This window comes from Heterocephalus glaber, unplaced genomic scaffold (genome assembly GCF_053883595.1).
Source record: "Heterocephalus glaber isolate CG9 unplaced genomic scaffold, H.glaber_assembly_v1.0 deba00001719, whole genome shotgun sequence".
NCBI lineage: Eukaryota > Metazoa > Chordata > Mammalia > Rodentia > Bathyergidae > Heterocephalus > Heterocephalus glaber.
Genome location: NW_028258432.1, coordinates 3171616 through 3193771, shown reverse-complemented (window position 1 = coordinate 3193771; position 22156 = coordinate 3171616). Strand labels below are relative to the sequence as shown.

At 37.2% G+C, this 22156-nt stretch overlaps 1 protein-coding gene across 3 annotated transcripts in view; it reads left to right on the top strand.

Moving 5' to 3' along the window:
• Positions 1 to 22156, top strand: part of Micu2 (mitochondrial calcium uptake 2) — a 126674-nt gene that overhangs the window by 23427 nt on the left and 81091 nt on the right. For all 3 annotated transcript variants that reach the window (XM_021236362.2, XM_004854859.2, XM_004854858.3), the window contains exon 2: positions 11217 to 11358. In XM_021236362.2, coding sequence (XP_021092021.1) covers positions 11217 to 11358 — 142 coding nt within the window. The remainder of the gene's footprint in view (positions 1 to 11216; positions 11359 to 22156) is intronic.

The following is a 22156-nucleotide window of genomic DNA, read 5'->3' as shown; positions in this document are numbered from 1 at the left end:
TTTTCCTACACCAGTGTCTTCAAGGGTTCTACCTAACCTCTGTTCCAACTGGTTCAGAGTTTCTATTTTAATATTTAGATCTTTAATCCATTTTGATTTTAGTTTAGTGCATGGTGAGAGATATAGGTCTAGTTTTAATCTTTGGCAAGTTGAAGCCCAATTTTTCCAGCACCATTTATTAAAGAGGCTATCTTTTCTCCAGTGAGGGTGTTTGGCTCCTTTGTCGAAGATGAGATGGCTGAGTGTGTCTGGTGTTGTTTCTGCATCTTCTAATCTGTTCCACTGGTCCTCAAGTCTGTTTCTTTACTTGTTTTCAATTAGCATGTTCTCTCACAGTTTGGTCCAAATTTTCAGTTCTAAAAGATCCTCTAGAAGCTTCATCATGGCTGTATAGTTCTTGGTTTTGGTGGGGTTTGTTTTATTTTGTTTTGTTAGGTTGGGGGAGATTTTAAGAACTCATTCACTTACTGCTGTCTCATAAATTTGCAGGTTTTTTAAAAGATGACCTTTTATTTCATTAAAAGTCAACTCTTCAGGAAAGTATATCATGCTTTTTTTTAAAAGAAACTACTACAAAAAAGTGCTTCCCAGATTTTATTTCCAAATGAATGCTTATATAAATTGAGAGCAAAAACTCAATCCAAGGGAGTAGTAAAAAAAAAAAATTAAAACTTGTCTTATGCAGCAGATATACCTGGAGAAGCAAATTTCATCCAGTGCTGATGTATTTTCCATAGCCTTGAAACAATGCTTGGCATTTACAAAGATTTTAGACATGAGGTACAACATTTGTACTGAAATTTATGTCCTAAATAAATTGCTTTAAAGTTACAGTTTCCCTTATTTTAATGTTTTTAAGCTATTGATTTAACCCTAGGAAATAGTAAGTCACATTTTTCTTCAAGTACTGAAATCCCCAAACCTTTGTGTTAGCACACTGGATTGTTATTTAGATAGATGCTTTTCCTGTGGAGCTGCATTATGACTAAGAATGAACTAGTGGTTAACTCTTTAAAAAGTGTATCTTGATATTATTGGAAAGATGAAAGCATTTTGCATCTTGTGTTTTAATTTCATTTGACATGTAACAGTATTTATGACAACCCCAAACTATACCAACTTGTATTTTTCTGAAAGATATTCTGTTTTCACTCACAGCTCTAATAATTTTCAGTTTATATAAACATAGCCCTGGTATTTTTCTATAACATACATTCCACAAAGTACTTTACATGTCTAGTAAATCAGAGAGTAATGCTAACTTTACACAGGATCAGCAGACTACGAGGTATGCCATGTCAGGGAATCTCCCAGATAACTAAAATTGCCCTTATAAGCAAGAAAACATTTTTTCTTATGAAAGATTTACATTGAAACTGTTGGGCTATTATTTCACATTTCCCTACATTTGAGCAGAATATTCCCTGCATACTGTCATTAGTGTCTCTGTGGCTAAAGATCACCATGAACATTACCTCGGGGCATTATTGCTGGTACTAGCAGTAACTGGTGCAGAACATTGTGGCTGGCCCTGTTTTGTGTTATCCTTTTTTTTTTTCCAGTACTGGGAATAGAACTCCGGACCTTGTGCTTGTGAGACAAGCGGTGGAACCACTGCGTTAAATCCCCGGCCCCTGTTTTGTGTTATTCTGTCAGATGGTTAGCCTTCCTCTCTGCCACTAATGTACTGAACTCTAGCAAGTGTTCTGTTTGTTTTCCAGTACAAACTCTGCGTTTTAGAAAGACATTTGGGAAGATGTATTAAAAATACACTATGCTCAGTAAAAACTATTTCATGCTGATAATGAAGGTTGCCATGAAATAAAAACTTACATAATATTTACAGTAAAATAGAATTTTATGGAAGTTTAGAATAAATATAAGCCAGAAAATACTTGATAAGATGTACTAACACATGGTTCAAAGAGTTGCAGAAACTCTTTACACATGGTTCATAATTAGCTTGTAGAAAAAATTTAAGTATTCACTTTAAATTCAGTTTGAATTCAAATTTTAAAAATTAACAACCATGTCATACCCTTACCAAAATTAAAAGGCATGGAATTACACTTTATATAATGGATTGTAAAGTTTATGCATAAGAATTTCCACTGATTCTTCATCTACCACAAATTGGATATGACATCACTCTGGCTTATCCCCATTTTTATTTCTAAGTATGAACAGGATTCTGACACTCTGCCTTTTGTTTTTATGATTACTCCCCTCAAACTTAACTAGAGTTTGAAGAATCTCTGAATAGTTGTCTAAATGTATTCAGTATAACTGCCTGAATTCATAATGGCACAGAGTAATTCCTGGAAATGAGGATTTGGAGCAACTATTTTGTTCAGTTTTTTGTTTCCATTACCATATTACCCCTTTTTTCCTGACTTGTAATAAATAAGGAGCGAGAGATAGACTGACAGCTACAAGCAATATTGCTAGTTTTGCTTTCCATTTCGTAAAATTAAAGTCATTATGAAAACTTGTAAGTTCTTTAGGAGGAAAAGCTGTGTGTGAGAAGAGGGAGAGAGAAAGGGAGAAGTATGAAAGAGAAAAGTTAAGGAAAGAAACTATAGTTTGAACTAGAGCCTTTGATAACTCTGGTGATAAACGCCTTAATCCAGCAACAAGGCCAAAAATCATAGCTTCTACCCTTTCTATTTCTGGGTTTCTTTTGATCAAACCTAAAACAGAGAACTAGGACAGTCAATTCAGTCTTTTCTTAAGTGAAATCTCCAATCAAAGGAAATCCTGAGGGATTTTCAGCACAGTTAAAAGGAGATGGAGGACCAGATAAGGCTTCTCAGGTACTCAGTGTAGGCAGAGTAGCAAACACAGCAGCCTTAACCTGCATACAGCATGAAGATCAATTTCAGATTCCTAGGGAAGATCAAGTACAACACAAAGATTAAATGGGATTTAGAGAGCTTATTCTCATGGGAAATGAAGGGCCTTAGAAGTGACACCAGTTTCACTGTCACAGTTCCCCTGGCCCTATACATTCAGCCTGCTGTTAAAATTTTTTGTGGCAAAATGAGACAAACCTCCCTGCATTTCGAACTTTTTTTGTGGGGGGGTACTGGGGATTGAACTCAGGACCTTGCGCTTGTGAGGCAGGTGGTGGCACCACTGAACTAAATCCCCAGCCCCCTCCCTGCATTTGGAAGCAAACAGTGAATGAAGATGTAAGGCAGGTCACGAGATTTAATAGCCCATTGTAAATATACAGAAAGATGGGTCAGTTTCTGGAGAGTCAGGACCAGGCCTAACACTAATGAATTAACAGGGACAAATGAAGACTTGTGGAATTAACTCACATGAAGTCTGTCATCTTGTATAGTACTTTCAGTTTAAAAAAAATTGCATGAGGCAGCAGGCCCGGAGTCTCCCAGCCACCTTATTTTTCCTACTCCTGTGTAGTAAACAAGGAACTTCATTTTATTCCATGGCTTCATTTGTTCATTTGTTTGTCTGTTTAAAGACGGGATCTCACTTTGTAGTTCAGGCTGGCCTTAAACTCACTGTAAGCCCTGGCTGGCCTCGAACTCATGGCGATCATCTGCCTCAGCCTCCCAAGTGCTGGGATTATTGATGTCTACCACCATGCCTGGCTTCTTGCATGGTTTCTAAGACAGAATTATTTCATCAGCTGATCCAGACTTAATGATATTCTATATCTCGGCGGATCAAGAGGCAAAAGAAAGCAATCATAACCACTTTGAAGTTAGTGTTTTTGGTCTTCTGTTTTGCTAAGCTAGCCTTTTAAGTACTGGGGAGGATCTTGTGAGATTCTGGCCCTGGAGGTCAGGGATAGAGCATTAGTACTGTCTTTCATGTTCCCTTTCAGAGAAACGAGAATTGTTATTTTGGTCTGAGATACCCTGTCTCTGTATTCCATATAGATGGTAGTGTCTTAAATATATGGCAGCTGCTGTATAAATTACAAAATACAGTGTCAGAATCCATGATGATCTTTATAGCATCCTTCTGTCCTCTGTCGGTTTTTGCCATGGATGCCCAAATACCATAACCTTGACTGCCCAAATCTCAGAGCTGACTTTAGCATAATTCAGTCTGCTCTTGTTCCCTGTCTTGGCAAACTCCTACCCATCCTTGGAGATCCAGTTTAATTCTTCTGCTCTGAGATGTCTCTCTGACATCTACAAGGGAGTTGTCCTCTCTTTGTCTTCTCATAGAATTGTTTTAGATATTGTATCTCTGTTGGTGCATTTGCTAATGTTAACAGTGATCACACTAGTAATAGCTAACTTTCTGTAGCCCTTAATGGGCTCAGCATTATGCTGAGGGTTTCATGTGTATTATTTCATTGAGGCTCATTTAAAAATTTTTAAAACCTTGAGATAGATATGATTTTTCTGTGTTACTTATCAGTTAACAGAAAGATAAAATAACTTGCCCAGATGACAGAGCTGGGATTTAAATCTAAGCAGTTCAATTCTAGTTACTTTTCACGTGAGTCAGCTGAGATACACCAAATCATTGGTCCAACCTTGCATGCATAGTAAGTGACAGAACTGGAATTTGAATACCAAGTGGCTTGACCCCAGACCCAGGGTTTCTAACTGTTTATTTGCTTTCCAACTCCCTTTCTGTAAGCTCTTTAAGACTGAAACCTCCCTAGTATCCATTTAGTCATCCCCAGAAAAATAATTTATATTAGGTTCTTAAATGTTTGAGAACAGATTAATGAACTTTTCTGCCTAATATGTAACAGTGCTAATCTAGGCATTGACACTTACCAGTTTATTTATTTTCAATTATTATTTCTTTGCTTTTTTATTATAGGATAGCTTGTTAGATGTGGGTCAACTCTGTCAGCACCACCTATAGAATTATAATCATTGACCACTAATGGAATTTTTTTTAGTTTCGTTTCTTCTTTCAAGTTCTATCATTTCTATATTATGAGTATTTGACAATGAAGAGACAAATATTTTTTGTCTTTCCATTTCATAACACAGGCTTTTCTTCTCCGATATACTAACATTTCTCCCTTTTTCATTTTTCTCTTTTGCAGATCTTTTGGCATTTCCTTCCTATTCGGTCTCAGTGTCCCAAATGTGTCTGTTTTGTATTGTAAAAGAATATCACTGAGTTCTGGAGAAGTATAAAAATTATATCTAACGTACTTATAATGAGAGTTAGATTGTAGCACAAAATTATAGATTATTTTTCACAAATAAACACAAATTAGTAAAAGAAGGTAACCAGAACTTAACTAGATCTCACTGCAAACATCAAAGGCAAACACAATGTTTTAAATTTAAAAGTATGCAAAAAATAGTCCATGTAAAACAGAGTACAAGTGTATCTTGTGCAAACAAGAATTGACTGGTTGGAATGACACCTGCCCAAGCAACGCTGAGGACTCTCAGTGCCTAAACAAACGTGCGGCCTGAGTGATGCTCAGGATAAACTGTTAAGTGGTTAATATTTGCCTTGTTATTCTCAAACATAACTGTGATAGCTTGACTTTTGTTAAACCCCTTCATCCTCTCCACCCAAATTGATCTAAGTCTGCAAGCCATTTCTTTTGCCTCCCTATTTTACCAAGCCCACCCTACCACAAATATGCCACAGTGAGAAAGAGAAGCTAGAGATTAAAGGAAATCAGTACCCTAAACAATATGTTTAGTTCACAGAATATGAAAATGGCAGCAAAAGCAACCAAAAAAAGCCACCCGAAAGCTATGAGGGAAGGTGGGAACAAAAGAAAAATAGGAAAAGACAGTGTTCACGGTAGGAAAAATGTACAGATGGAGGGAAGGAAGAAATGAAAACAGGACAGGAAATAGTTAAATTTTCCACCGGAGGTTTATTGTAAACCGTGCTTTAATTGTACAAGGTAATTAAGGATAATTTGACATGCATTATCCTGTGCTAAAAATTGGCAGTTTTTAGATGTGAGCCCTTGTTACTGCCTGAGACCTCTGTAGTCAGGTTCCAGTACCCACCTGCTCAGTATACAACACAGGCCTCAGAAAAAAATACACTAAGAGACAGAACTAGAAGAGAAAGGGTGCCCGGACAACCAATATCGGTGCAACCAACCAAGGCACTGGACAGTCCCAGGCACTGACTCTGATTGGCAGTCGATCAGGGTAAAGGCCATGTGTGGTTTTTATGGAAATTAATGTAAAGGCTCAGAAAGGACAAGACAAAGCATTCTCGAATTAGGAACAGAACAGACAAAATATATGTAATTAGAACATCGTCCTTCTAGTCAGAAGGTTTTAGTTGTGGGAACAAAATTTGGGTGCGAGTTACTCTGACCTTGGCACTTAGGCTTCAGCCAGACTCACTTCCATAAACAAGCCAATTGTGGGGTTAGCTCTTTACAGCCGGCCTTGGGCATAATCAATATTACAGCCCTCTGCGTTACAAACTAGTTAACCAAGCATGATATGAGACTCAAAATGCCTGACTTCTGGTCACATGCACTGAGCTATTGAACTAGATGATCTCTAAGCCCCTTTTTTGTTGTTTTTTAAAATTAGTCCATGTTTGCAGTACATAATGGTTACATTTATCATGAAGGGTTGAATTCTGTGTTATAATTATCAGTCATTCTAACACTATGTGTAATGCACAGTGTGGTGACACCAAGACAAAATGTATGCCTCTGATGCTTACAGTGTATTAGAAAAATTAGGGGAAAATAAACATTTTGGTTTTTATTATTGGAAATGATATAATAAAGCATCTTTTGTCCTATTAAGAGCAATTTTTGTGGTTGCTTGTTGCATTTTGGCCATTAAATTCATCCAGCAAACTTGAGAGTTGATCAAAATACTTACAAATGCAGTAAAGCATGATAAACAGAACAGAAAAGTAAAGGATTAAGGTGGCATTGGCAATTTAACCTTTTAGAATCTGAAATAAGTAATAAGTATAAATATATACATTGATTATACTAGTGTTCCTTTAAAATACACTTTTTAAATTGAACTGTTATATGATGAAGATAACAAAATTGTGTTGGCTCATAAACTTTGAAAGGCTCTGGTAACATCAGAACATCACTTTTTTTCTTCTACATAAACTTTCTTGCAGCAAAGAATCATATTCAGTACATCCTAATTACTTTAAATTTGCCTGAACTGGGGAAATAATGGAAATGAACAGCACTTAACCCAGGACCTAAAGGATGACTTATTCTGGTTCTGCTCTTTCTTATTTATTCTCTAAAGTCTGGCTTAAAGCCTACTCTTTTCATGAAAATTCCTTCAACTAGCATCATCTCCACACTGCTTTTTCTACTTTTCTAATTTGTATAATTCTTAAAGGAGCTAGTACTGGAAAATGGTTCATAGGAAGGTTGATGTCATACTGTGCTATAACTTAATTCACTGCGTTAAGCTAGGCAGGCTGATTAACCCTACAAGATTAGTTTTATTTTGTGGTTTTTTTAATGATAATTACAAAAATGGTGTCTGCTATTAATGGCATTGTGATAATTGTGTGAGAACATGTGTTAAAATGTTAGCAACCTGACTTGCATATATTACATATTTTATAAACATTAACTATTGTTGATATCCACTAATACACGGTTGCCCCCCTTAATTTGTATGTTTTTGCTGCTGAGGATGAGGATTGGGAAGAAAGGAAAGACTGTAGTAGTGAGAAATGGTGCCTTAGGACATCTACTGTATCTATGATAAGGAAAATGGTAGAATTGGAGTCAGCTGTGTTGAAGACTTGCAAGTGATTGCTGTATACTCAGTAAACGAAGTGTGAGAGGCAGTGAAAAGATTAAGAAAAGGAAAGGTATTATTGGTGCTGGCAGTGGGATTTGAAAGGTTTTGAGATGAGAGAATAGGTTTATTTATACCAGGGAATAAGGGGAATTAAAAGTTGCCATACCAAACTGAATTGGGAGGGCTATGGTAGGATTATTGGAAGGTTTTATACCACACCATCCACACGTGAAGAGAGTAATGGTTATAGCACAGATGTGGAGGTCATATGTGTTTAAGTGGTCTGCTGGTCTCATAACAAGATGGACCATTAACCAACTCCATGACAAGTTCAACTTCAAAAAGCAACCAATGAACAAGAGCTTTTGTTTCAGTGCACACATATATATATACATACACACGCTCATGCACACACACACCTACCTTTTCTTGTTCACTAGAGAAGATATTTAACCAAAATTGAAAGAGCTAACAAGCCATTGGATTCAATAAAATAGTACGTCCCTATATGGTTGACTGTTCTCATGACTCTCCAGAAACGTTACCTTATGTGAGTTACAGACACAGAAAATGATAGAGAAAATTTTAGGATCTAAATCTCAAGCAAGAAAAAAAAAGGATTTCTTTGAAAATAGTTTCTTTTTGTGGTATATATACACAATGGAGTATTACTCAGTCATAAGAATGAAGTCTTGTCATTTGTAGCAAAATGGATGGAACTTAAGGATGTTATGCTACATGAAATAAACTAGGCACAGAAAGACAACACAGCATGTTCTCTTTCATACATGGAAGCTAAAAGACATCAACCTAAAAGAATAGTGATTACTAGAGATTGTGGCAGTGGGGAATGGCGAGTAGAATTTGATCAGTGTACACTGTAGGCATATCTCACACTGAACCCCATTAACGCATACAATGAACATATGTTATTAATAAAATTTAAAAGTTTCAGTGCAATGTCGTGAAGCTTTCCCTTGTGTTTTCTTATAATTCTATAATTGTAGCTTTTATGGTAAGTTCTTTGATCTACTTTGTGTTAATTTTTATTTTAAAAAGAAAAATAGTTTTTTTATGCCTTGCTGTAAGAGGGTGGGAAGTTTGTTTTCTTACTTCTGGGTAAGGATGGATATTAGTTAAGACCAGGGAAGAATTAAGATTGCTGCAAAGTAGAGAACCACATGAAAACCAGAAAAGAGAGAATTAATGGTCCATCTTATTCTGAGACCCATAGATGAAGGGGATAAATGAGTAGTTGCCCCCTTTAGTTGTTTGAGGTTTAGAAAGAAGAATTTATTTAAGATTAAGTTGTTGGTTTAAATAAGTCATAAAGATTTTTGATAATAGAAAGTATGAAAGGTGAGATTTTTTAAGGAAATAAGGTACTTTTTTCTGTATAGATTATTATTTTATTCATCTTTTAATAGACTACATAGTAACAATAGTATGGTAAATATAAAAAATCTCTAAGCTGTGGCCGGGATTTAGCTCAGTGGTTCCGCCACCTGCACAAGGTCCTAAGTTCGATCCCCAGTACCAAAAAAAAAAATTTCTAAGCTAATAATGTCTGAGCCCATGTTAACCTCTCATTTTTTCCTCCTCCCCCTCCCCCTTCTCCTCCTTCTCCTCCTCCTTCTTCTTGAGACAAGGTCTTACTATGTAGTTCAGGCTGGCCTTGAACTCACTGTGTAGCCCAGGGCACAGCAATCCTCCTACTGGACTCATTTCTTTTAATATCTAGACTTTGCAAATGCTACGACCTTCACTGAGAATTCTCTAACCCACCTTTTTTTCAGTCCCAGCCCTATACTTTCTATATATTCACTGCCAAAGCACTTAGTACTTCCTAATACGAATTAATGTTTTTCTTATTTACCACCATTTTTATACAGATTTCAATATCAGTTTATTAAATAAAATGATGTGTATGTTGCTATATACAGAGCTTGATATTTTACTGTAATTATTTGCCTCAAGTATAAAATATTCAAAGTATTATAAAATTCAGTTTTTGATTCCTCGAATGAGTATTGACTCATTCATGTAATTAAAACATGACCCTTGAGTTTTCTTTAGAGTAATAATTTAAGGAGAAAGAGAAGGGAAAACCTAGAGATGCTGAGGTATAGATTATTGCAGTATTATTGAGTATTCTGTATATATCCAGTATTGTAGTAGGCACTGTAACAAAATGCAAAATACATGTAAAAGTAAGTGCTCAAGAAAACTTGTCTAATTCAGGAGAGAGAATTGCTGCACTACTAGTTGGAGAACTTAAGTCAACCAATGCCTGTTGAGGGCATTGAATTGAGAGAGGTTAAGCAACTGGAATTCATATTTTTCTCCGGCAGTCACTGAACAGCCTCTGTATGTTTGGGATCAGTCATAGGTGATATGTCCAGGAAGGATGTATGGTCTAAGTGAGAGCGAGCAGTAGTCTAAGGAAGCAATCCAGAGTGAACGCCTGCTGTTGGGTTTCACAGACAGTATCTTCTGTTGGGATTTCTACCTTGAAGTTAATGTCTGTGCTGCCTACTGTGTCATCTTCCTCCAGTCTGCCTGGCCACAAGACCCAGTCACTAGGAAGGTTTAAGAGATTGAAACCTTTCGACACAGACATGGGTTTTTAGCCTGGCTCTGCTATATATACTATATCACTTTCCAAATCTTACATGGTATCTATTGTCAGAGTTACTATAGGGATTAACTAAATATTCTATGTACACTGTTGAATTATCACAGTGCCTAGTATGTAATAAGTGCTCAATGAAAGCTTAGCAATACAGATTTCAGCATTGTCTTTTTCAGCAGTCGGTCAAGATCTAAGTTCCATTGCCTGAGATTCATACTCACATTCAAAATGTTTCATCTATCCTCATTCTTCTAGTACTTTGCACTGTGATTTCCCACTCAAATTTTTGAGCAGGCCTGTTTATCAGATATGGTTTATTCTCTCCTTATGAAAGCACAAGTGTAGGTCCTGTTGCCTCCCAGTCTTTCTGCTCTTACCTCCATTTTGCCATTCTATTTTTCCCTCCATCATTGTAACACTGGCCCTCCTGGTGTTCCTTCAGCAAACCAAGCTTCTGCAAGTGAGCCCATGCTCACTCCACCTCATGTAGCCTATCTACATGTCTCTCAGAAAGATCATCCCTGACTTTGTCTAAACTATTACCATGTATCACCTTCTTATCCAGCTTTGTGTTTCTTTGTGGCCCTTCTCTCATACCACTTGAAATTACTTTATATATTCATTTATTTGTTTTCATTCTCCCTTTGTTGAATGTAAATTCCTTCGTCAGTGCTGTATTTTCAGTGCCTAAAACAGTTCAAAGTAAGCACTCAGTTAATATTTGTTAAATGAGGATTTAAAAGCTTGAAAATTGTCAAACCTAAGCATGAAAATTACTCTTTAAAGATTATTCTAGAAGTAGCTTAGTTAGGAACACTACCAAACAAAAATTAAATTGCAATTTCATTGTCTTCTAGGAAAACATTGACCATGGAGCAGTAGAGAAACTCTCCCTTCGTAAGCAGCGGTTCATGCAATTTTCTTCACTGGAACATGAAGGGGAATATTATATGACACCACGAGACTTCCTCTTTTCAGTAATGTTTGAGCAAATGGAACGTGAGTTTTAATGTTTTAAGTTAAAAAATTAAACTTCAGGGCTGAAAACCCTGCTTTTTTGAATTGGTAATAGCTTTTCTCTTTCTCCTCTTCCTCCTCCTCTTCCTTCTCCTCTTCTTCCTTCTCCTCCTCTTTCTCCTTTTCCTCCTCTTCCTCCTCCTTCTCCTTCCTGCATTAATTAAAATTTCACTACGAAGCTTTTTAAAAAAAATAATTGCCAACTCAGTTATTCTAAATGATGTCAGCAATTCTTAATATCTAAACTAGTGCCTTTCACTTTGCAGGCTCATTTTATAAATGTAGTCTATGAAAAACTTTGTCTTCCTGACACCTTTCAAGGTGTTCTGGAATACTCCCTCTGAATAGCTGTGTATGTATAAGCTTAATGGGCAGGAGCAGGTTGAACCATCAGAGAAATATAGATTGAATCAGAAGAGGCTGAGTGACTTGTAAATCACTCACTGTAGACATTGTAAATATTGGGGAATGACTTGAAAAAATGCAATGAGTGAACATAAGTGTATTTTAGGAACAATAAGTTTACCAATCACCAGAAATAAGGGCTTGCTTCAGGGAGTAGTGAGAGATCAAACTGAAAAACAAACAAGGGCCATGTTTTACAGAATATTTCAGTGACCCTGTTCAACTACCAAAGAAATGTATATTGGGCAGAGACGGGTGGACTTCATCTTGAATCAGTGAGGAAATAGTGAAGGTTTATGAGCAGGAAAATAAGCTTACATCCGTCAGAGACTTGAGATCACGGGACACACTGATCTGAAAACTGGAGACAAGCAAATCCAGAGAATCAGAGCTTAACCATAGCAGATACCACCTAGAATCCACCACTGAGCCATTATCAAGCAATATTAAAGAATAACTGACTAGTTTATGAGATAAAAATTCCTAAAGACCCATATACTTTTGTGAATTTTACTTCAAGGAGCCCCACCAGCTTCCCCCAAGGAAGATGTAAGAAAATCATTCTTTCCCTCAAAGGGAAGGAAAAGTAGTCATTGTTAAATACTCCAGAGAATTTCATTCTCCTTAACAAAGACCTGCACAGAAAGGAAACTATTATACTGTAGCCCAGCCAACCTGGAGGAATGGAAATTCCCAACTCCAGCCCACTGTAGCCTTCTTGTCTCATCTAAAGGCGTTGAGTTGGGTTGGGTTGGGTTTTGAGATGAAGTATCACTATGTTGCCCAAACTGCTTTTGTTTTTGGTACTGGGGATCGAACTCGAGTCCTTGCGCTTGCAAGGCAGGCGGCAGAACCACTAAGCTAAATCCCCAGCCCCCAAACTGGTTTTGACTGACCAAAAGATTGAGAGTTGTTCTTAGAACTGTGTAACACATTCAGGCCCCCCCCCCACATATCTCATTACCACATCAGTAGGGCCCCACTTTACAAATACAGCAAACATTGAATACAACATAGTCCTCCTAGACAGGTAAACATAAAGGGCCTTGTACCAGGGCTCAGGGTATAGCTCAGAGTCAGAGCATTTATCTGGCATGCACATTGTCTTGTGTTCAGTTCCATGCTCCCCCCCAACACACACACACACAGAAGGCCTTTTATGTCAGTAACTATGGACTCAATAAGTCACAAGGCTTGCTGAAAGAAAAAAAACCCAGTCTGAAAATATAAGGCAGGGCTGGGGATTTAACTCAGTGGCACTGCACCTGTCTTGAAAGTACAAGGTCCTGAGTTTGATTCCTGGTAACACACACAAAAAAAAACCAAAACAAAACAAGGCAAACATCAGTACCAGATTCAAATACAGCAGACATTTTGGAATTATGAGATCCATAGATTAAAATAACCATGATTAATATGTTCAGAACTCTAATGGAAAAAGTGCACAGTGTTCAAGAACAGATAATTGCTATAGTTTGGATTTTGAATGGCCCCCAAAAGCACAAGTATTAGAGGTTTAGTCCCTAGCCTGGGTGCTTTAGGGAAGTGTCAGAACCTTTGGAACCTTACTGGAAGTAAGTTAGGTCATCAGGAACACCCTTTGAAGGAGCTGGCAGGCTCTTGGTTCCTTTTTCTTCTCTTTCTTAACTCCCTGCTGCATGAGGTGAGCAGCTTTGTTCCACCACATGCCCTCCTAATGATGTTTTGCCTTGCCACAGGTCCAGCAGCACAGGGGCAATTGATCTTGGCCTGAAACCTGGAGAGTTGGCAGCCAGAATAAACCATTCCTCTTGTAAGCTGATTATCTCATGTATTTTTGTCACAGTGATAGATGACCAGCAGAGTAATGTAAGCAGGAAGCGCTTAACTTTTAAGAGAAATGAAAGAGCCCAGAAGTGATGGACTCATCAGTAATCCACCTGCCTGAAGAGAGAATCAATGAATTTGCAAATATCAATAGAAACTTCCCAACTTGAAAAACAAAGAGGAAAAAAGACAAGAACTATAGGTCAATTCCAGAAGATGCAACATACTCACAATGAGAATACCAAAAGGAAAAGGAATACAAGAAATATTTGGAATAATAATAGACTGTTAACAAATATCAGACTGCTGATTCAAGAAGCTCATCAAACACCAAGAATAAATACCAAAAAATACCTAATAGGCATACAATAGTTAAATATGTAATATGCATATAATAATTAAACTACAGAAAATTAAAAGAAAAGAGAAGATCTTGAAAAAAACAGAAAAAACACCTTACTGTAGAACAAGGATAAGAATTTTATCATACTTCTCTTTATAGTTTCACACTCTGAATAAACAGTGCTGTTTACACGGAGGAGAAAAAAAAACATTTTAAATGAAAACTCTACCAGCCTAATACCCTATATCTAGTGAAATTATCCATCAGAAGTGAAGTAGAGGTTAAACTTTCTCAAACAAAAATTAAGGAAATTTGTTACCTGTAGGATCTGCTTTACAAGAATTATTAAATGAAATTCTCCAGAGAGAAGGGAAATAATACAGGTCAGAAATTCAGATGTGTGTGAAGAAAGGAAAAGAAAGAGAAGGAATCCATAAAGATCAAATCACACTTACTTTTCTTATCCTTAAAAGGCCTAATAGGTAAAAAAAAAAATTAAAATTAAAAAAAAAGGCCTAATAGGTGACACTTAAAATTAATAGCAACAAAATATTAGATGATCAAATACTGTGGAAAAGTGAAATATATGGCTCCAGTCTTAACCAGAGAGCATCAAAATATGTGAGGCAAAAACTGATAGAACCCTAAGGAGATGTACACATACCTCCACATATTGGAGGCTTTTTTTTTTTTTTTTTGAGACAGTCTTACCATGTAGTCCAGCCTAGCCTACAATTAACTATGTAGCCCAGGCTAGCCTCGAACTTGTGATTATCCTCCTGCCTCACCCTCCCAAGTGCTGGGATTATAGGCATGTGCCACCATGCCTGGCTCTTTGGTGGCTTTAAGAGCCTCTATCAGTAATTGACAGATCCAGCTAGCAGAAAACCAAGAATATAGCCAAACAGAACCTTACCTTCAGTGACATCTAATCTACACTTATAGGATATTCATCCAATGATAGCAGAATATATAGTCTCAAGCTAACCTGGAACCATTCACTAAGAGCAGATATGAGACCATAAAACATTTATAAGAATAGAATTCATGCAACATGTGACCTCTCAGACTACAACAAAATTAAACTAGAAATCAACAGTAGAAAGATAGCTAAAAAACCTCAATATTTGAAGATTAAACAACACTTTTTAGATAACATGAGTCAAAGAGAAAATCTCAGAAGAAATTAATATTTATCCAAGTGTGTACCTCTTGAGGCAGGAATACTGCAAGTTCAAGGCCAGCCTTGGTAATTTAGCAAGATCCTGCCTCAAAATAACAAGGTGGGGGGCCCAGGGATTTAGCTCAGTGGTGCCCTGTCTGCCTTGCAAGTGCAAGGTCCTGAGTCCTGGTCCTGATTCCAGGAAAAAAAAAAAAGAAAAGAAAGAAAGGTTGGAGATGTAGCTTAGTGGTGGAATAGTTGTAAAAGAGGATTTAATTCCCAGTCTCATTAAAAAAAAAAAGCAGAAATCAATTAAATTGAAAAGGGAAATTAATAGAGAAAATCAGTGAAACAAAAAACTGGTTCAGTAAAATTGATAAGCCTTTAGCCAAGCTAAAGGTAGAGAGCTATATATGATTCCCATTCTATAAGAAGATTATAGAACTATTTTAAAAATATAAAATTTTAAATCATTTTACAACTATTGAAAAACAGCTATTTTACTTGGATTTTTTTTTTGGGGGGGGTACCAGGGATTGAACTCGGGGCCTTGTCCTCACAAGGCAGGCGCTGGAAAAAACAGCTGTTTTAAAAGTTGGCTACTTTGTGATTGACAGTTAAGCCTTTCAAATTTCTTAAAGTAAGTGTGCGTGTATGTGTGTGTGTGTGTGTGTGTGTGTTGAAAACCTGATTTGAACATATATATGGAAAACCAAGGGGCTTGAACCAGTTAAGATATCCTGAAAGAAGAAAAATAATGCAGAAATTGCCTTAATGAGCCTTATTATAGGGCTGGGCATTTAGCTCAGTGGTTTCACCAACTGCTGCGCAAACGCAAGGACCCAAGTTCGATCCCCGGTACCAAAAAAAAAAAAAGCCTTATTATAAAGCTATAATAATGAAGATTATTTGATACTGGTATAGGGATAGACAAATTCACCAACAGAACAGAATAGAGAGCTCAGAAACACAGGTGTAAATATAATTTTGATAAATGGTGGAAATGTAAATTGGTGAAGTTTTTATACATAATGAAATAGGAAATGATGGAATGTAAATGTAAATCTGTGGAGAAAACAGACTATTCAATAAATTACATTAGGGCAATTTGATACTAATATGGAAAAATCAGTGCTTTAAATTTTTTGAAAAATGTGTCTCATTCAGTTGGAGAAACATTTCTTAAGATACAAAAAGTACTAGTATAAGGGATTGATAAAATTCAGTCATACTAAAATTAGAACTTTTGTTTATCACAAGTTGCCTTAGAGAAATTGAAAAGACAAGCCAAGAACTTGCAAAATTTAATGATAACACATATAATTGACACGACATAATATTTACATACAGAACTACACTAAGAAAAAGACAAGGCAATCAAGGAGTTGATGGTTGGTGTATTGATTATTTCAATCTGAAATCATTTGAGGAACTGGAACTTCAAGAAAGGGCCAAATGTCTTGTCTTTTCCTACATGGAGCAAGCCACAAAGGTTCTTTTGGAAGGAGTGTCCTTCATAAACTAAGGCTAGAAAATAGCCTTGATCTTTGCACTAGTAATTGTGGTAATTCATTGCAGCCCCAATTAACAAACTTTGTGAAGTAACCCTTGTCTTCCCCTAACTTCTACACCTCCCTACACCCCATGGATATCACTTGGTGACATCCATAGAATTTACCTTAGTGTAGGGATCCATTTGTCCTGTCATTCCTTCACAAATTTTTTGTTCTTTCTCTAAAAAGTATAAAAGCATCTTGCTTTGGTTATTTCTTCAGACTTCACTCTCTAGAGAGGATATCCATGTACCTATAAATCTAATAAAACTTTCATACTTTTCCTAGTTGATCAGCTCTTGTATTAATTCAGCTTCTAGATCTAGCCAAAGAACCCAAGTGCTGGGTGGTGTAGTTCAGGTGTAGAGCGCTTACCTAGCACATGCAAGACCCTGAAACAACACAATAAAGAGCCAAGAGTTGGTGTAGTAAAGGAGATCTGTCTCTCCCCTGATAATCCGTTCAAAAAATAGAAACCTGGGGAAGGAGAGTGATGCATCCCTACAATTCGTCTGAGGCCCAGCTGAGCAACTTAGCAAGACCCTGTTTTAAGGAGGGAAAAAAGGAACATGAGAAATAAGTAGACATTCACAGAAGAGAAAACATATAAAAACAATGAGCATGAACATAAACATGTTTATCCTTATTAGTAACTCCAGTAAGATAATCTTACATCTATTAGATTGGCAACAATTAAGTCTGTTAACAAAAGTTGAAAAGGATGTAGGTCATCAAGGGTTTTTATGCACTGTTGTTTGGAAATGTACGCTGAAACTACTTCTTTAGAAAGCAGTGTGAAACTGCCTTATAAACATCAGCATAACTTTGTCCTGCAAATCCCTCTCCTACTTATATATATCGTGTATTTAACAGGAATCCGTGCCTGTGTGCAGTAGGACATGTATAAAGAACGCTTATAGCTACAGTGTTATATTAGCAAAAAAGCTGGGAATAACCCAAATGTCCATTATTAAGAGAATGGATAAATAAACTGTGGTATATTCTCACCAGGGAATTTTACTTAGTGAAAGTGAATAAACTGAGGAGAGCAATTTCCATCCTGGCAGCAGGAGGAGCTTCATGAATCTACTGCCCACTGAAACTAGTGAAAGTTTTTTAAGAACATCATTTAAACGTCATCATTTGAACATCATCAGTTCTCTGGAAATAGTCTTTGAGTTATATAGCAAGTTAAGAAACATCTATTCAAGAAAATCTACTAAAATTGGATAAGAAAAGGGAGAGTCTGGAATGTGTGTGTAGGGTTGATACCTCCCTACTCTGCCCCTGCTCAGTGGGATAGAAATTAATTCAGGACTACTGCAGTCAAGAACACAGGTCCTTCCTGCAGCCAGAACGCTTTCCTTCCCAGGAGCAACCAGGCATCAGTATTTCTTTTCCTGCCCTCAACTACTTGTTGCACAGGCTAAGTTCTTTTGAGTGCACCTGAGAGGTGGGAGTTCTTCACTCAACCCTTATTTGTAGAATGGAGGCTCCATCTTGGGCTCTGTGCTACTGAGAATTCTGGGGACCTGACTGCTCTTGTCCCAGCTTGCAAGGCAGTGTTCCCACAATGACATTATTGCCACTCACCTGCTGGAGTGTGGACATCACTCATAAGTAGACTGTTATCTCCGAAGCCTGCTCCAGAGCCCCACCCTCAAAGATTTGCCTGGAGGGGAGAAACAGACAAGTATCTTCCGATCTCTTCCCAAAGAAACTGGCTTCATTTTCAACAGAAAATGGAGACATTAAAGCTCAAAAGCCACTCTCAAAAATGGTTATAGATCAGGGTAAAAGATAATTGGGAGGACATTGATAGGTTCATTAAATAATAGGCTAAACTGAAGGCTGGCTACTTTGCAAAAGAGCCCTAGGGAAAGTGGCAGCTGTGAGGAGCTCTGCTGAGGCGGTAACAGTAAACATCACCCATGGGAATTACTCCTTCAAAGCCCAGATTTGATTGGATTATCACTAGAGCAATTGTCCCAGAGCATTTGTGAAATCAATAGGGCAATCAGCTAGAAGTTAGTGATGCTCAGCTCTTATTGGTGTGGTCAAGAAAGGAGACTTAAGAGCTGCTGTTAACTCCTGTCATCCCACAGTGACTGCTGGAAAACTCTAGTCTGTGCCTCCCTGAGAAGCAACTTCAGGGGATTGACACTGTCAAGAGGGATAGTGGTCACTAATCTAGCCCAGAACTTAACCAAGCAATGAATAAGCCCAAGGGGGTGGAGAAATTAGTACTTAAGAGTTTCTATAGTATATGATCTGAATTGTCTAGTTTCTAATAAAAAATTAGACATGCAAAGAAACAGGAAAATATAGCACAGTAGACAACAGCAAGTAACAAACTGTAATTGCAGCCAGATATGAGATTTAGCAAAAACAAAAAGTGAAGAATAGCCATTATAAATATATTCAAAGAACTAAAGTAAACCATGATTGAAGATTATAACATTTCCACTTTTATTATTCATTGGAATGCAATTAAACCCTACGAGTAGGCATTTAGCCAAATCAAGAATTTGGTAATTTTGTAGGCCAAATAATACATCCTTTATACATGTGATGCACTTCATCTTCATTTTTCATCATGGATAAGAAGAGTAATAATTCTCAGTTGCATTCCTACGGATCATGATGAACAGCAAAACAAGAAAAAACCAGGCCAGCCTACTGACCCATGGTCTCCATCTATAAACAGAAAGGTACAAAACAATCTAAGATTCATTAGTTCTTAAACTCACTTTCACCTGGCATTTATCTTTTGGCCTTCTTGCAAATAATATACTTTCTTAATAGCAACTGATGAGGCTTATGTAAACCATCTCTCACAGTACTTTCAAATAGATACTGCCTGTGCATATCCATGGTAGGATAGGAGTCCTCCACTATACTCTAAACACCATGAAAGTATGCTCCTTTGAGACTTAGTTATCTGGCCACATCACCATTTCCCTTTCTTTCAAGTCTATGGAATTCCTTTAGCCTTATACTTTAGTTCCAGTGACCTTCATTCTTGCTATTCACATCCATATCTTTAAACTTAGAATTGCTCCAGTTTTAAAAACTCAAATCTCAGAATCCCACTCTCTGGCAACAACTAACTGTTCTCCTACTTTATGTACTGTCTAATAGCCAATATCAGTTCTCTGACTTCATAAAAGTTTCTGTCATTCCCAGGCTCCACTCCTTTGGATATTCCCCCTTCCCTCTAGCCACAGGATTTGTCATTTTGTCACTCTAATAACAATTTGCAATTATCTTTCCCATTTGTACTTGTTGAACTAGCCTGCTCTGAACTGACAGGAAAAAATCATATTGTGCAGATTGGAGCTACTAAATTTATTCACTTCATTCTCCAATTTATGTATCCGTTAGCTCCTTCCCATTCCCTTCATCAGGTCTTCTGAACTTTCGCTCCTTTTTTCAACCTTTTTGTTTTACCACATTCTTCCTTCACTTTATAATATGACTACTTGTTTTTTAACTGAGCAAATTAAGACCATGAGTCAAGGAATTCTTTAGGTTTCTCCCTCACAACTAAAGAACCTCCCTGACATTCCTACCCTTTTTAATTGGAAATGATGCACCTCACCCTGTTATAAATGGTCCATTCTGTCTTCTGGTTCCATCATTCTTTTTCTACTGTTTCATTGTTTGCAACCTCCAAATAGTCTTTGTGGTCTTGAAAATTTTTCACACATTAAAGATGTAAATTTAAGAAACTTCAGAATATAAGCTCTATTTAGAGATAAGATACTTCAGGACGTCGCAGAAGTGAATTTAGAAAAGAAGTCAAAGGACTGAGCCTGCAAGTATTCTAACAGTTAGCAGTTGGAGAGATGAGAGGAAAGCAAGAACAATCACCTAAAAGGAGGGAGGGGCATAGTGGCACATGCTGTAATCGCAGCAATCACAGTGCTAGGAAGGATGAGGCAGGATCACCATGGGTTCGAGGCCAGCCTGGGATACATAGTGAGTTCAAGGCCAGTCTTAACTACATAACAAGGCCCTGTCTTGGTGTTGTGAAGTTCAAATAAAGGGAGCATGAGTTATGGAAAGTACCAATGAGAACTGAGTAAGATGAGGACTAAGAATTCACTATTGGAATGGTGAATCAGGAACCTATTTTATAAAGAATCATATTGGTAGAATGGTGTAATAGTGAAAACTTGACTGGAGTAAGTTTAAGAAAAAATGGGGGCAAAAAATGGAAAAAAGCAAAGCCAGACCTTGAAGTGATTTGCTATAAAGGAGCAGAGAAAGTAAGCAGTAGATGGAGGTGGAAATACAGCCAAGAGATTATGTTTTTTAAGTTGAGATAAACAGTACTAGATGTGTTGGCAGATGTGAGAAGAAAACTTAGCGCAGGAAGGAAGGGAAGAATTTATTGGACCCGAGCAGACAAGAGGGAGGCAGGTGTGAGCACAGAAGCACGAGTTAGCTAGGAGCACGGAGAGTTCCTGTTACAGTGGAAGGAAAGGGCATCGGATGGGAGCCATGTGAGAGTTGTTGATCATCTCTCTGTTTCTGTTTCTCTCTGAATTAGGAAGCAGTCATTAGCTGAGAGTTAAAGGGGAAAAGTGTAGGAGGTTTACAAAAATAGCCTTTTAAAACAGTAAGAGTTGATGGATTGAGAAGTAGAATGTGATTGCTAGTGGCCTTATTAAAGACCCTCTTTATTAATTGTGAATTTAGAATGAGACTTTTCAGTGTGGTTGTGATATTTCTCCCCACCATGTTCAGCCACACAAGTGCTGGCATGGATTAGGCAGAGGTGGACATAACCAGAGGTAGGGTTAGTTAAGAACCTTGATAAAAGAGAGGCAAAGAAGTTGGTGTGTACCAAGGGAAGCTGGGCCAGGTAGGAAGGTACCACAGAAGCAAGCATTGGACCAGGTAGATCAGAGGGCTCAGTGAGATCAAGGGTAGTTGGAGTTGGCCTACATAAATCAGGAAAAAATGAAAAGTGTATGTTATATTAAATGTAATAGTGGAGAAGACAGGTCCTGACATGAGACAGAAACTGAGTTTGAATACTGGCTCTACCAGTATCTGTGGGCCAAGTTATCTAAGGCCAGTGACATGGGAGGACTAATAGTACCTACCTCAAAACATTGTAAAGACCCAGTATTGTACTGAAGGTAAAGCACAGAGGGCCTGGAACATAAGAAGCTCTGAAATTTTAGCTACTTTTGTATAAATGTACTGTTATTAGGAGAAAACACAAAAATATCAGCAGTTATTAGTAATTGAATTATCCATCTATGGATGATTTTAGGGTTTTAAAAAATTTTCTTTGTTTTTAAATATTTTACAGTAAGCATTATCATTTCTATATTTGAGAGGAAGTATTTTTACTTAGTCTAAGTTTCAGTGATTAAAAAGTGAAAGTTGATGAATTTATATAGCTTTGGAAAGCTAAGTATCTGGATGGGGATGATAGAACAGAGTTTTGTCTTAATTGTTTTCCAAGGCAGAGCAAGGAGATACTTGTAGTTGTTG